The 14,644-nt window shown below is 41.5% G+C and overlaps 2 protein-coding genes across 2 annotated transcripts in view; one reads left to right on the top strand and one right to left on the bottom strand.

Moving 5' to 3' along the window:
* The first annotated feature begins 2,525 nt into the window (after positions 1–2,525).
* On the top strand, positions 2,526–6,592 carry LOC138191589 (putative protein FAM47C). The gene is made up of 5 exons (XM_069138484.1): positions 2,526–2,602; positions 5,410–5,755; positions 5,864–6,033; positions 6,183–6,341; positions 6,457–6,592. The coding sequence occupies exons 1-5, from the start codon at positions 2,562–2,564 to the stop codon at positions 6,590–6,592; spliced, it is 852 nt and encodes a 283-aa protein (XP_068994585.1). The 5' UTR covers positions 2,526–2,561.
* Positions 6,593–6,709: 117 nt separating this feature from the next.
* Positions 6,710–14,644, bottom strand: part of LOC138215850 (coiled-coil domain-containing protein 158-like) — a 17,618-nt gene continuing 9,683 nt past the window's right edge. Inside the window, exons 10-24 of the mRNA XM_069178292.1 lie at positions 14,517–14,627; positions 14,248–14,329; positions 13,902–14,021; positions 12,797–13,012; positions 12,475–12,711; positions 12,180–12,348; positions 10,837–10,989; positions 10,345–10,457; positions 9,944–10,102; positions 9,472–9,564; positions 9,178–9,294; positions 8,599–8,759; positions 8,203–8,265; positions 7,952–8,013; positions 6,710–7,553 (exon numbers count right to left, since the gene is read on the bottom strand). Coding sequence (XP_069034393.1) covers positions 7,447–7,553; positions 7,952–8,013; positions 8,203–8,265; positions 8,599–8,759; positions 9,178–9,294; positions 9,472–9,564; positions 9,944–10,102; positions 10,345–10,457; positions 10,837–10,989; positions 12,180–12,348; positions 12,475–12,711; positions 12,797–13,012; positions 13,902–14,021; positions 14,248–14,329; positions 14,517–14,627 — 1,963 coding nt within the window. The 3' untranslated portion in view covers positions 6,710–7,446. The remainder of the gene's footprint in view (positions 7,554–7,951; positions 8,014–8,202; positions 8,266–8,598; positions 8,760–9,177; positions 9,295–9,471; positions 9,565–9,943; positions 10,103–10,344; positions 10,458–10,836; positions 10,990–12,179; positions 12,349–12,474; positions 12,712–12,796; positions 13,013–13,901; positions 14,022–14,247; positions 14,330–14,516; positions 14,628–14,644) is intronic.

The following is a 14,644-nucleotide window of genomic DNA, read 5'->3' as shown; positions in this document are numbered from 1 at the left end:
CAATCAAACGAAGAAAATAGATAATAAAATAAGCTCAGCGTAATTAAAAACAGTCAAAATAAAACAGCATCCATCAACTGTGATGTCTTTATGAGCATGTAGCCCATATGACCTCTGTCAGAATAAATGGCATCTAAAATCTTTTCAGAAGTTAAAAGGCAGTCTTGTTTGTAGTTCAGTCTATATACATTCCCATCCTTCAGAAGGTCAGGTAATCTGAGGTAAAACATGACAGTGACCTGTTACAGCTGTGTTTTAACTCCTAAAAGGCAACAGCAGGCCCGAGCCGGCAGTTTCACAGTAAAGTTACACGCAAACTAAAAGGTTAAAATGTCAACAACTACAGTAAAACCTCAACATGAGTGCTAGTTTTGACGCATGCAGCAGAAACAGGTCATCAGCAGACCATCAGCCTGACCCGGCACTTGGGCCTCTGCAGGTCACTGCATGTCACCCAGTCTGACGGAGGCATGTGGGAGAAAGCCGCTAAAAACAGTGTGTTGGGAAGAGCTGAGTCACATGAGTGACAGACTTCATCTGTAATCTAAAGCTTGCAAGTGCTCCAGACGTAACATGCAGGTAGAGAAGTGTTGCAGCTGAAGCATGATATCGTCGCCTCAGAGCTGTCCCGTGACGGCCGGGGAGTCTGCGGGCTCCATCCATCCATCCATCCATCTATCCATCTATCCATCTATCTATCTATCAGTCATTCAGGAGTCTAGTGTGACCTCACTGGAGGCTGTAGTTTCCAGTACAGTTTTCTAAATGCTCTGCATTTATTGGATTTTAATGGCTGCTTTTTAAAGAGCCACGCAGCTTGGACACATACATCCTCTGCCCTTTCCATCAGCTGATGGTGTCTTTTCCATAGTAGGAAAAAGAAATGGCTCCAATTAATGGTTCTTAGGCGATGTACTTGCTTTCAACACCATGCTCAGTGTTGTTCGAACTCGACAGGCGCTACTCATCTAACTACTCCATCAACAACAGGATCGTGCAGGCACATTGTTCACAATTTAATACTGAGTCTACAACCAAACGTGCATTCAAATGTCACTCTTTTATGGCTGTTTTCATGCTGGCTGTGTTGTGGGCAAACAAACTGAAACGGCACATTAGACAGTTCATCGAGTGTATTGAAACTGTTTACTAAGTTAGTTTGTTTCTATAAATAGGGGTCATCAGTGCTGAAAGAGAGGAAACAGTAGTCTCTCTGTCCCAGCAGTGTTTTCCCTGGTGTTTGAACAGCAGGAGAGTCTGGGGACCTGAACTCCACTTAATTAGCTAATTCATCAGCCCAGAAGGGAATAACATGTGATTAAATCCAAGCAACAACAATCACTTTTCTATGTTTCTATGCAGTTGCCAGGAAGTTCTGTGCAATCTTAACACTTTTTTCCCATAAATTGACAGAACTGCTGATTAAGATTGAAGTAAATATTCATTGTGGTAAACTGTAAGTAAACTACAGTAATATCAAGCACTGCAAACACAGAAGCAGATCAGTGAGCTCTGGTAGTTAATAGTGCATTAACATTAAGTACATTCACAACTGAACTGTGACTAACTTTGAGCTGAGTATTTCCATATTATTGTATTTAATATGGTCAAATATGTGGCTGGTTTTTTAAACAGTAAGTTTAATACTCAAGATTGTATAGTTTATGAAATATAAAGTTCTCAAATAAATTAAACAACACAAATATAAATAAAGCAGGTAAAATTAGCTCCCTTTCTACCATCTAAAATGTTAAGATTCTGCTTAACACTTTAAGTAATATTTGTATGAATATGCCACATGAGTGCTTTTACTTCTGATAGCCTAATTTAAAATAGCACATTTGATTAATTATTTGGATGATTATTTAGATGCTTTAAAGGCTTTTATCTACAATGCAACTTTGCAACTTTTAATCAAGTAAGAACTTCAATACAAAATATACTGCTGAAATTAAGTGATATTTACGTGATGCAAACAAAAGTGAATACAAATGATGTCTGGGCTCTACTATTGAATTATCTAACAAGGAGAGCCCTCTAGTGCTCAAATACCCACCCAGTAGGCAACACAGGAAAAGCTTGACTAACTTTTATAAATGTCACCCTGTCTTGTGCAGTTTTGCTGTAAAATGAGAAAAAACCCCAAAAAAACCCATCTAAACCATCATTGCTATTACCAAAGGGATATTAAAGTATAGACTAAATAGCGTTAAGTGTTGACATGTGATGACCTTTAGGTCCAATTACAGAGTGGTTGCAGCTGTTGTGTTGTTTGATTGACAGTTACCATGTCAACACCGTAACTATCCTGCACAGCAGAACGATAATGTCAAATGAAACACGTTTTATTCCCTTTAACGTGCTGCTTTTCCAGTTGACAGTGAAGATGGTTTTGTGATGCTTTTACTTTCACGTGAAACGACCGCTTAGTTAAACTCACTCCCCGCCGTTGCCATAGTTACCGAATGACAAACTTTCTGCCACAGGTCGGGAGCACGAGATGTGTAACGTTTGCTTCCGTCGGGAGTTTCTTAAACTCATTTAATAGATACGAAACACTGATGAGGATGGAGACAAAAGACTCACGGCCCGCTTTCCCTTGGTAAGTGACCTACTCCTGTAATTCACTGTAATATTGTACTATCTACTACTCCACTAGATGTATTTAACCACATTTACAGTAATGTTTACTTTACAGAGGAGCAAACATATGATAAACGTACAGCTATATGGCTATAAATGAATCTAGGCTTCTTAATTTTATATAAAATATTAGTTAGGTCCACCTCGTCCAGCTGTAAAAGGCTGTTTCTCTATTAATGGATAAGTACTCCAATCATACAATAATATAACAACCTGAAAGGGGAAATTCTGTGCAATGAATACACTTACTTTAAACGTATTTATCTGCCATTGATGTTGTAGCCTACAAAAGTATTATGTTGAAACCTTTGCTGCAATAAAAGTATTTTTCGCTAATAAAATTAAAAGTAAGAGCACTTTTTCAAGCAATCATATTAGCAAACGTATCCTCTCCGTGTCAGTAGTTATATATCACTGCATTAGGCTGTATAAACTTAAATGTTTTATCTGTAAATATACTATAGCTGTCAGATTAAATATCCTCTGAAATTTAGTGGAGTATAAATATAGTAACACAAGGAGCGCTCTCATAAGAACCTCATAACTATGTTCTGGTAGTACTTAGTTACTCTCTACCACTGATGTAGACACACCGTCTGTCTGCTCACCTCAACTGAACCAGTCGAAGAACAAAACAAATAGGATGAAGGTGAGAAGTTCCTCGAGTTCAGAGGAGGAGGAAAAGTGAGAGGCGGGAATAGATAAGAGAAACATGGTACAGTATGTCACTCTAGGCATGGACAGACCGGTATTCAATATAGTTACTGAAAGGCTTTATTTATACTCTACAGGGTGAGACTTCATGTCACCTCTGAAGCAGGTCGATGTATTTCTCTGCTGACAGGAAGGGGATGCTACCCTGGTGAAAGATTTACTGTAAAGACCTCTGAGATGAGTCATAAATTAATACATAATGAATAATAATTCAACAACTGTTGGCAGCGTGCTGCTAAATAGAGTCAGAGAGACTACAATAACAAAAATACACTGCCAGTTCCTGAAAACCATAAATACACAACAGGGCAAAATTATAATGTTGTGCTAGTAAGAAATCTGAGAGAAAACAAAATGCCATCAAGAGAATAAGAATAAAATGAACATAGCTTAAATAGGTAAAATCTTTCATCAGGTTGTAAGAAACTATTTTCACAACATCACCTGTCATGTTTTACTAAACGTCTTACAAAAATCAGTTTGTGGATCAAAGTTTCTGATATAATCATCTATTTGTGCCTTTAAAATGATGCTACCTCATAACATCGATGCAAAAATCCCATAAACATCCAACGTTGTGATTAAAAAACACTTTCAGAAATTTCTCGGCGTCTCTGCTGGTTTACTCTTTAAAAAACTCCTTTTGGACAAGCGTTATTCAAACTGCTTAAACTTTATGTCAAATCCAGGATGATTAAAAAGTTGAAAGAACTTTAAAGTTAAATGATTTCGGGACATTTAAGGAGGCAATCGTGACGATTGTGCAGTTAAATTGTACTCCTCACAATACACAAAGATTTTGAAGAGATCTATAACATGTTACATCATGAAATCTCTCATCAAGTTTGTGTTCACCTCATACAGTTGTCCCCTTAAACGTCTTTTAAATTATTGAATCATATTTCACTCACAATTTCCAAACCCCTCCAAGTCTTTTGATCTGACGTAATCATGCGGTTTAAATTACAAAACTCTTCTTTCAAAAAAAAAAGGATTGTGTGAAGACCGAACCAGTGTGGGTCCAACATGAAAAAAGATCCCCTAACTAAACTTAAAAAAAAAAAGCCAGCAACCAATACAACCTTTGTGAAGCTTATGAAGTTCAACTAGCAGAAAACACAATGCGGATTGAAACTTGGTGGAAACTGGTAAAAGAAAAGTGTCGAGGATTTCTTCAGTTCCTTTCAGGGAGGAGCTGATACTTCACCTTACTTCAAATTACGCGGTGAGGTTGCACAATATGATTTCACTATGAACTCCAACAATGGATCAGCGAGTTGAACTCGGAGACTGTTTCCTTATGATATCATAAAGTCCAAACACAAAGAAACATCACGCACATCTGTCTACCAGAGTCCAACAACAAAAAAAAAAAAGGCAATTATAAAACAAGACAGTGACTTGATGGGAGAAAGAGACAACGTGAATGATTTACACACAGTATACAGTACAAACCGGTAGAAAATGAAGGAAGACATAAAAGGACAACTCAAAGAGCACGTGTGTGAAACAGAGATGCACTTCATGCTCAAATATACACCAAGCAGAGCAAAAGCACACCAACACTGAAAGTAAAATCTGTTTAAGTGGGGAAACAGTTCAACTCCTCCTTTTGTTTGACTTCTGTTCTTACAGTTTCTTTGTGTTTGGACTTTATGATATCATAAGGAAACAGTCTTGTTGACTTACGGACACCGAGACGTGTCTGTATGTCAATAAAACTGAGTTTTAGTCACCTTGTGTTTGAGGTTTTAACACTGCATTAGCATCTTATGGTTAATCGTAATAATTGATACGTACTTCATGTTGTGGAAAACGGTCTATATCTTAATAGTGTGGAAGCTGATGGATAAGAGACAGAAAATCTGTTCAACAAGTACACAGTGACCTTATTACACCGTCTGCTGTTTTGAGGCCAGGCTACATGTTCACTCTGTTTATACTGCACTTATTCTCATCCATATTGTTTCACAAAGTTCATCTCGTACTTCAACTACGTGAAACTGCTTTCTAAGATTGAGTGAAGCTCTCGTGTTTTTTGTAAACCCTCAGGTACAAGGAGAGGTTGCAGACCAAATATCTCAAAGCCTCGACCAACAAGCTGTTCTCAGTCAGCAGTTGTTGGCGTTTTGCAAACATGAGCCTCGATGACTTCGGTGACTGCTCATCATTTGTCCCCGGGGCCCAGAGCGGCCTCTCACCGCTTATTTTCCAGGACACTCCGCAGCACACCTCCCGCCAAAAGCCTAGAAAGAGCGTCTCTAAAGAGCACGCCTGCTTCTCCAAGCAGATGATCCAGAAGCAGATCCGCAGAGATTATGTGGCTTCGCTGGAGGACGAACTCAAACGGCATCCTCTCGCTACGTACCCACACTATAAGGATCACATGACCCCTGAGGTGAGCTGCTCGGCGCCGGGACGACGAGGCCCGAGTTCAAACTTCAGAGAAGGCAGATCAATGAATGAAGCATGTTAACCTACATGTGACCTCATCTTTCTCCTGCAGTTATTTGATCAGGTGGTTTCCATTTTGGACCCAGAAATATGCATAAACAGCACCGGAGCACCGCCTGCACCTCCAGGAGACCATGCAGAGGAGGAAGGTGAGGCAAACTGTAGAGAGCCAAGTAGGGAAGAAGTGGATCAGCCAAAACAAGAAACATCTGCCAATAAAATGTGAGTATACTGGCAATTTCCTTGGTATTATTGTAATCAAAAAAAAAATTGAACCATTATTTGATTAGAAATATTAGAAATGGAAGATAAACACATGAATACACAATTCTGTGAGTGACGCTTAAAACGACTTCTTAATCATTTAACAGCAGCCCGGATGTCCAAAGTCCAAGTCCCAGAAACCGTTACACCCTCCAGGTGAATGTCTACGGCCTCAAGAGAGGCCAGGCCGTCTCAGACAATCAACTCAGCTCCCATAAGGACATGAAAGAGCTGCCAGGCTGTTCAGGAAATGGTTCGCGTCTCCGGTAAGAGCGAGTGGGAGACAATGAAGAAACTGAAAACAAATGTTTGTTAGAAGTTAAGCAAAAACTAATTTAGTGTTAAATGATGACGGGAGAGATTCATGTTTTACTCTTGCAGGATGAGGAGACATCCTGACGGTGTCCGTTCGTCACACTGTTCCTCATCCAAGTGGAAGAATGATATCCTGTCCCGTCGAACAGGGAGGACAAATGAACTGAAGAAAGTACAAAATAAAGGTTTTGATGGCTGCTGAACTATTTGTCCCCATTTATTCTGTTTGTATCATGCTTGTTGTTCAGAATCAGCTTTATTGACAATAAGGTAGTATAAGACTCCAGTTTGCACATCGTGTACCTCTAAATGTGCGAATGTATGATACAACATTTTAGCCTGGCAGAGAATAACTAATCAAACACTTTAATATTTTTCATACACTTTATTCAAACAATAAATTGATTGAGGATTTTTATAAAACCTTTAGTCAGTGAGCTTCATCACCAACCCTTCAAAAAAAAAAAAAAAAAGAGCGTTCTGTTAATCACAAGATGAGAAATAAATTCTCAGGTATGATATTACATTGATTATTCACAGATTAGTTCACATAGATTTGATGTAAACTACGATTTCTTTGAGTTGCTGAAGGACACGTGTAACGGTGACCTGGACACCCACTGTCACCGCAGACGATCAGAAATAATCAGTCCGACGGTCAGTCTGTCTCATCTGTTATTGATCAGCTCTAAATATTTGACTGTTGTCTGGATGTTTAGCTTTTCCTTAAAGTCTGAAACTGTCATCTCAGCCTTCAGAGGAGTCGAGCAGGCAGCATCCTGAAGAAAAACAAGCTGCAAACGACCCAGTCTGTGTGAACGGGTGAATAATGAACTCTACGTGGAGGATGTGAGATTTGTCAATTCTGGGATTTTTTTTTTTTTTCTACCACAAAACTATCTAACATCTTACTTGAATAATCCCGAGATGTACTCAAACACAATCTATTCACACAATGTTTGGAGATATTTGACAAAGTGCGTATACAGCTTATCTACAATTCTAACAACTTACTGATCCGAGGAACGAGCCTCAGGTCTGTTGGTTCATTTCTCGTTAGTTTGTCAAGTCAGAGGTCAGAAGAGAGTGGACGGGCGACCTGCGGCCCAGTGAGAGGAGCTGGAGGGAGGAGGTGTCCGTCGCTGCACTCAATATTACATGACCTAGAAAAGTCAGAGTGTTTGTTGAAGATAGAATATTGATCAAAACTTGTATTTACCTGCTCTATCGTATTCAAAGTAAGGCTGCTATCACTTGTCTGAAGATAATGACAATGCACATCAGTTTCTCAACTTGTCTTCAAACTGGTTGTTTTGCTGAATCAACATAAACAGAGAAAAGAAGGATTTTTTTTTCCCAAGAAGCTGAACTACAGAATAATTGCTACTTTTGATATATAAAAAGACTTCATAATAGCTGTCGATAATGAGTCCATAATACATAAATAACTTCAGCAGCTCTAATCTCATGTTGCATTGGAAATGAACGCTGCATTTACTGAAAATAGAGCAGCAAGAAATGGAAGTATGTGCATGTTGGACTGCATGAAAACGACACTCACTCTCACTGAGGGACTTCTTGGTCAGCTCAGCTGTCCTCAGGAAATGTAGCTCTCTGTAGGTGCTGTATGCACACAGACAAAGCATTACATCACTTCATGTAGCCTGTAGCAGTCAGCGGCGCCTTGCATGTTACACAAGGGGTAAAAGGTCACGTGGGTAAACGGTGTGATCATCTTAAAGCCTCCAGGAAAATCACACTCAGCGCATTAAAAAAAAGAAAAAAAAAGATGACACCAGTTAGTTTCTCTACCTGCTGCAGGTCTTTCTCCTCAATCTGGAGCCCGCTTTTACTTCTTCAGCGTTATCAGCGCTGCTGTAGGTGTAAGGGAAATATTCAAATATATACAAGTGAGGTTTTACAAGAGAAGACATCACAGTACACGAGACTGGAGCAGAAAATGAGCTGCACAGGAGGATTTAAACTACACAGCCAACAGTTATTTTTATGGTATATTACAGAACAAGCTTTGAAACACAGTGTGGTCAATGAAACCACTCATGTATGGACCCTCCCTCCTCCCCCTCCTCCTCCATTCCAGTGACTTCTTGCTCACTTAGTAGCATCACATGATTTTTCAGCTGTGACCTAAACCAGCCTAAGAACGAAGCTAATCCTCGTAGTATGTGGGAACGGAGCCAGACGTACAATGTGGTTCTGTGCTCTCGCTCCGGTGCGGACCTCCTCCTGTGGAAGCTGCCGGCGGCGGCGGCGCTGTAATCGGTGTGTGGTCTGCGGTTCTCTGAAATCGCTCCTCGCAGCTTGCTGACGAGAGATCGGAGATCTGGGCCCTCCTGCTGCCTCTTTGACTTCAGCAGCCAGAGGAAGGGAGAGGAAAGACAATGTAAATGCAGTCATATTCAAATATTTGGTCAGACCTGCTCGCATTTAAGCAGCGAAACCAGGGAATATGGGACAATCTCAGAAACTCGGTGTCTGTTACTGTTACAACATCTTTTATCAGTCTAAAATCCATAAAAACTCATAAAATATTCTCAGCATTGGAAGACCAAAGAAATCAAAGAGTATTTCATTGCTGTGTTGAAATTATTTACAGTCTGTTATCTGTCTTTGCCACAGGAATGTAACTGCGTGTGTTTGTGATTTAGAGACTGAGCAGATGTGCCGAGCTTGCGTCTGTGCAGCCAAACGAAAATGATTCACATCTCCACTTGACGGGCTGGAAGCGAAGGGGATAGGCGAGATATTGGGAGTTTTTGGCTCTACCTTGATCTGGGTGTTGGCGGCGTGCTGGGGGGAGGGTGGAGCGGTGTGTGCAGACGGGGAATCCACATCGGATTGAGGTACATTCAGCGCTGTGTGCAAATTTTGACCTTGGAACTCCTGCAGAAAACATAAAAGCGCTGAAGAATGTTCAACATTCAAATCAATCAAAAGTGACGGTCGACCTCGCGGCCGAGGAGCTCAGCATGAGGCACCTGCATTACATGCACATGTATTGTTAGACATACTGCCTTCTTGCAAAAGGGCTCTGTCCCACTCGTGTGCAGACTGTTGTACCTTCAGGTCGAGGGCATGTTGGAGCTTCAGACGGAAATACTCCTGATCCTGCAGCTGGATGAAATCCTGACAGTTTGCAAAGCTCTCTGACATCTTCGGGAACATACAAGAGAAAACACAGTCATACAGTGGACAGAAGCAGAAACGGACTGATAAGGTTCTTTTTTTTAATCAAATATATAAATTTGAATTTCAGTTTTGTTAGATTAGCATGTCTCCCCCAGACTATTGCTCACAGCTTCAGTTTTCTGCTGTGATTATAGTCTGGAAATCCTGTTCACATTAACATGGTTCAGCCACTGAAAGTCGGACCAATGAGCAACAAGTGTTGGTGGTGAAGTGCGATGTCACTGAAGTCAAGCGTTTTTTCTAAATGCATTTGAAGCGGTGGCCAGTTTCTTTGGTTAAAGCTTAACTAGACTAAAGTAAAGTAAACTAGACGGGACTAAAATGAAGTACAAACAAACACTACCTTGTGAAGGATTGCCTCCAGCTCGCTGATCCGGTCCTTCAACTGTAAGTCTTTGGAGCGGAGGGCCTCCAACTCATTAGCCAGTTGTCTCTTCTCCTCCTGGACGAAGGTGAGCTCCTGCAGCTGGCGCTGGGTCTCCAGTTTGTGGTAGCGCTTCTCCTGGAGAACAAAGAGATGGAACAAATGATGACGTACAGGCAAACAAATATGATACAAATCCTTTCTTTGTAACTGCTTTGAAAACACGTGATCTGAAACTGGTGTGTATTTGGAGGGAAAATGATCAGAAACATTCATATTCCCATGAGATGAATGGATACATGTCAAAAGCTGACATACCAAGTCTGATGTGTTCATAAAGAACAAGACGAGAAAGTTTCCAGTATAAAAGTGCTTTTCACCTGCTGCAGCTTCTTCATGTTCTCCTCCAGATGTTGGATTCTGCCCTGCAGGGAGTCGACCTGCTCTCGTCGGGTAGTGATCTCCTGCTGCATGTCCAAGGCTGCCTGGAGGCCTGAGGCAGAGAGATGGACGGGAGGTGATCAAGTGAGAAAGAACATCATACAGGAATATAACAGGAGCTTAAATCACAGAGCTTTCATTTTGGACAGGCTCTGTACTTATCAAGGTTAAGTGTTAATGATTACACATGTCAGATTGTCTCTATTATCTCTCAGACTGGAGAGATTCTCAGGAGGACGTGAAATAATAATTTCATTGAACTTGACCCACACTTTCTGACTGCAAATTTATTGTCTGCATTCTAAGATTTCATTAAGATGAAAGTAATTCGATGTTATCCGCACACTTGATCACAGATGGATTTTCTCAGTCTCCTTTCTTCGTGAGGCCTTTTAACTGAACCTCAGTTTAAATGATAACATGGTTCAAACCGTGTCCATCAGCTCCCTCGAGGATCCCCAGGGTGCACCTCATCTGGTCCAGCTCATCGTGGGCCTTCCTCAGCTGACTCTGAAGCTTCAGCACCACACCCTGGTGCTCCTCCTCCTTACAGCTGTGGAGCCTGTGCAGCTCCTGGTGCTCTTCTGAAATCGTGCCCGCACAAACACATGCTTTACATCCAGAGAGAGAGATACACGCTAACACACAGGCCAGCAGAAGGGCTTGGTGGACAGTGTAAACATACCGAACATGCTTCTTTGCTTTCTTAACACGGCAGGACAAGAAGATCATTTAATTCAACCACAAAAAAACAAAACGCAGGACAGCTGAACTCTTTCTAGAAGCAGCACTGTGAACTCTGATTCCTGGTGAAGGGAGGAGCTGACAGCAGCTGGGACTGACACGGTGATTCAACCTTTGATGATGATTAATTGCTACATGAATAATTACGATTAATGGTTCAGCTGTGTTGTTCTCTTCATTTTATGCCACTATTATGGTATAAACCTAGTTTAATAATACAAATATACCATGAAGAAGAGAAGACATTTAGTGGCACACATAAATTAAAAATGTCACTTCTGGTTGCCTTTTAGTCTTTGTAGAAATAAACTGCACAGGGCAGATATGACATAACAACTTATAGATGCTCATTAAAATGCACTCGGTCCAATATCAGAGCTTAAATGCCTCAATAAATCTTTGGTTGTGCTAATTCTTTACTGATGCCATTAAACCACAGCAGACCATGGTTACGTCAATGATGTTTCTCTTAGTTTCATCCAGATGTTTTTATGCAGATACAATTATTCTAACCATTTTACAAAATGACTGCAGTCAGCTCAAATAATCGTGATCAGATTATTATAATTGTGACAGGCTCTAACAGCAGCAGTCGCCTGGTCAGAGGTATCAAAAGTTCCAGAGAATGTTGCTTGACTTAAAGTCAAATAATGTATGAAGAAAACTATAGTATTTGGCACATTATAACTATATCATCCAGGAGGCGCCTGACTACCACTTCACACCAGGAATCACTTTGGAAGTCCAGTTGTGACTGAAGTCAGGACACAAAATATCAACTTAATAATACAGAAGTGAATTGGAGGCCTCAAGTCAGCCAGAGTTCATCATTTGAGGAAACCAAACCCAAACTGAGTGGCTATAGTTCAACTGTGTCAATGCACTATACTTCAAACCCCGACACAATCTACCTTTTTCAGATGTTCAGTTACATTTTCCCAACTTTACAATCAATCTCATCATGTGAGTGTATTACAAATGGAATATAATGGATATGAGCCTCCTTTGTAGTGATATACGTTCAACTCACTGGTAAGGGTGAGTAGCTGTGTACGCTGCAGCTCCAGCCTGGCGGTGAGCTGCTGTTTCTCCAGCATCTCCTCCCGGACACGTTGACCGTGATCAACCACAGAGGCCTGCAGCTGGCGCCTCTCGAGCTCCACAGCAGCCAGGACGGACTGGTGCTGGTCTAACTCAGCCTGATCAGCAAAGGGCAAAAAGAAAAGGAGTCAGACGGAGGGAGTGAAGTTAGCAGTGGTGCAGGGCAGCAAATCAATGTGAAGAAGAGAACAAATATGTCATTGGATTTTTTTTTTGCTGCCGACCCTGAGCTGCTGAATCTCCAGCTTCTGCTGGTTTATCTGGTTGCTGAGGAGGCTGTTCTCCTGGTGGAGACTGTCGATGGTGTGGCTGTGCTGCACTGTCATCTGTATGCTGCTCTCCATCTGCAACCTCAGGACATCTATCATCTTCTCTCTGTCGTTCAGCCGCAGCGTCAGAGTCTCCTGTTCAGCCTGCAGGGTCTGGCACTGACTCTGAGCCTCCTCCAACCTGGCAAGAAGCTGCAAAAAACCCCAACAAAAAACAGTGAGAATAGGAAAGCAGTAAAGACAAACACACACACATACACTTTCCAGGCTTTTGTACCTGCTGGGTTTCTTGCTGCCTGAGCTGGAGTTCCTCGTTTGTTTCCCGCAGGAGTTCCTGGGATTGCGTTCCCTCCTGGAGCTTCTGCTCCAGCAGCGCCTGCAGGCAGGTGTTCTCCTCCCCAGCTCTGCAAAGCTGCTCCCTGGCCACCTCCAGCTGTCCTCTCAGGGCCTTTACCTCCGCCAGGAGCTCACACTGCTGCTGCTCACAGGACCTCTGGATAAAGCAAGAGGCACAGTGGGCTGACTGTATTTAAATGGGCAAAAGATAATAATCCTTTGGCTGTGTGAAAAAATATAATCCCAGTGATGGGAGAGAAAGCAGCTTCACATTTCTTCTTGTGTTATTCTTGGAGGGTTGACTGAACAAACATATTTCGGGTTAAAGCAAACCCATCTGAACACCTGGTTCTGCACACTCCCATGATGATGGAGTCAGTGTGGTAAGTCACACAGTAGAAATGAGGCCAACATGAACTTGTGCCATTAACTGCATGAATAAACCTACAGGACATGGATTGAATGACCAACAGAAAACTGAACTGCTCGCTGATTGCTATTCAATTTTGTGTCTCCTTAAAAAAAAAAGGTATAAATGTGAGAAAGAAGTTTGGACATTATTTAAAACTCATGTCAAAGGTCACCCTACCCGTACCTGTAATAGGCTTAAAGTATAAACACGTCTAGAACCTGCCACTCAACACCTGTTACAGAAAAAAGCCTACGGACCAATCAGGAGATGCTGTCAAGAGGCAAGGGTGATTGTCATTTACTTTTCTCACACAAAATAAATTTGACAAAAATCGACCTGCTGACAACAAATGCATATTGGTGGATATTAGAAGACAGGTGTTACAGGAACAGTCTGAATAATCTCAGTGCCAGCAAAACCCATCCGCTTATAAGAGCCAAAATCTGATTTTAGAAATCCCCTTTGACTCCTCCCACCCGAGTCTTAAGCTGTTTCACCAGCTCATTACACAAGTTACATCACGTAAAGTCAGCCTGACAACATCAGCTGCAACAATCAGTGCACTCTAATATATTTGAAACAATAACCTCTAAGCAGACTTTCTGTGTCACCAGACAGAAACAACACTGTGTACCTGAAGTAGGCCAAACTGGGACTGAAGCTCCTTTGACTGCTGTAGTGATCGGTCTCTCTCTGTCTGGGTGTTAAACAGCTGAGTCTGAGCTTCAGTGAGCTGCTGCTCCAGACAAAAGACCTACAACATAGAAAATCACATCCAGAAATAAAGACACACAAAAACGAACTCATTCTGGCGCATCAGTTCACCGGTAGAGTTTGACACCAGCAGAGTTCTGGATGTTACATCTTACTGACCTCTACATCTAGTGGAGCGGATACATGGCTGATTCATAGCAATTGTTAGCTGGCTGGGAGTCTGATTACTGACATCTTAGCTGATAACGTTACATGTTCATCTTTACCTTATCGCGATGGTTGGAGAGGGTTGACTCAAGTTCACCGATCTGACTCTGGTGCACTGATGCCTTTCTCTCTGCCAGTTTTCTGGGCAGAGAAGTGATAGTTGTAGTAGATATTTACAATATTGGCTGACATTCACAATAATTCAGAGATAAACAGGGCATGATTACAGTAAAATGAGTTACGCAGGAAACTCTCTACTGATTAATAAACATGAATAAATAAAATGCTTGTGAAAACATGTGACTGACGTTTTGTGATAAACACTTACTGTAGCAGCTCCAATTTAACACTTAAGCAGACGCTGTTGTCTTTGGATGAGCTCAGATTGTCAGTCAACATCGCCATCTCCTGGCCAAGACTTGTCATCAGGTCTTCAATTCTGGGACAATGCAGTGT

This window comes from Embiotoca jacksoni, unplaced genomic scaffold (genome assembly GCF_022577435.1).
Source record: "Embiotoca jacksoni isolate LCO1_2020_lvr unplaced genomic scaffold, fEmbJac1.0.p SCAF_8, whole genome shotgun sequence".
NCBI lineage: Eukaryota > Metazoa > Chordata > Actinopteri > Embiotocidae > Embiotoca > Embiotoca jacksoni.
The sequence above is the reverse complement of the archived record's forward strand: the minus strand, read 5'-3'. Positions and strand labels throughout refer to the sequence as shown.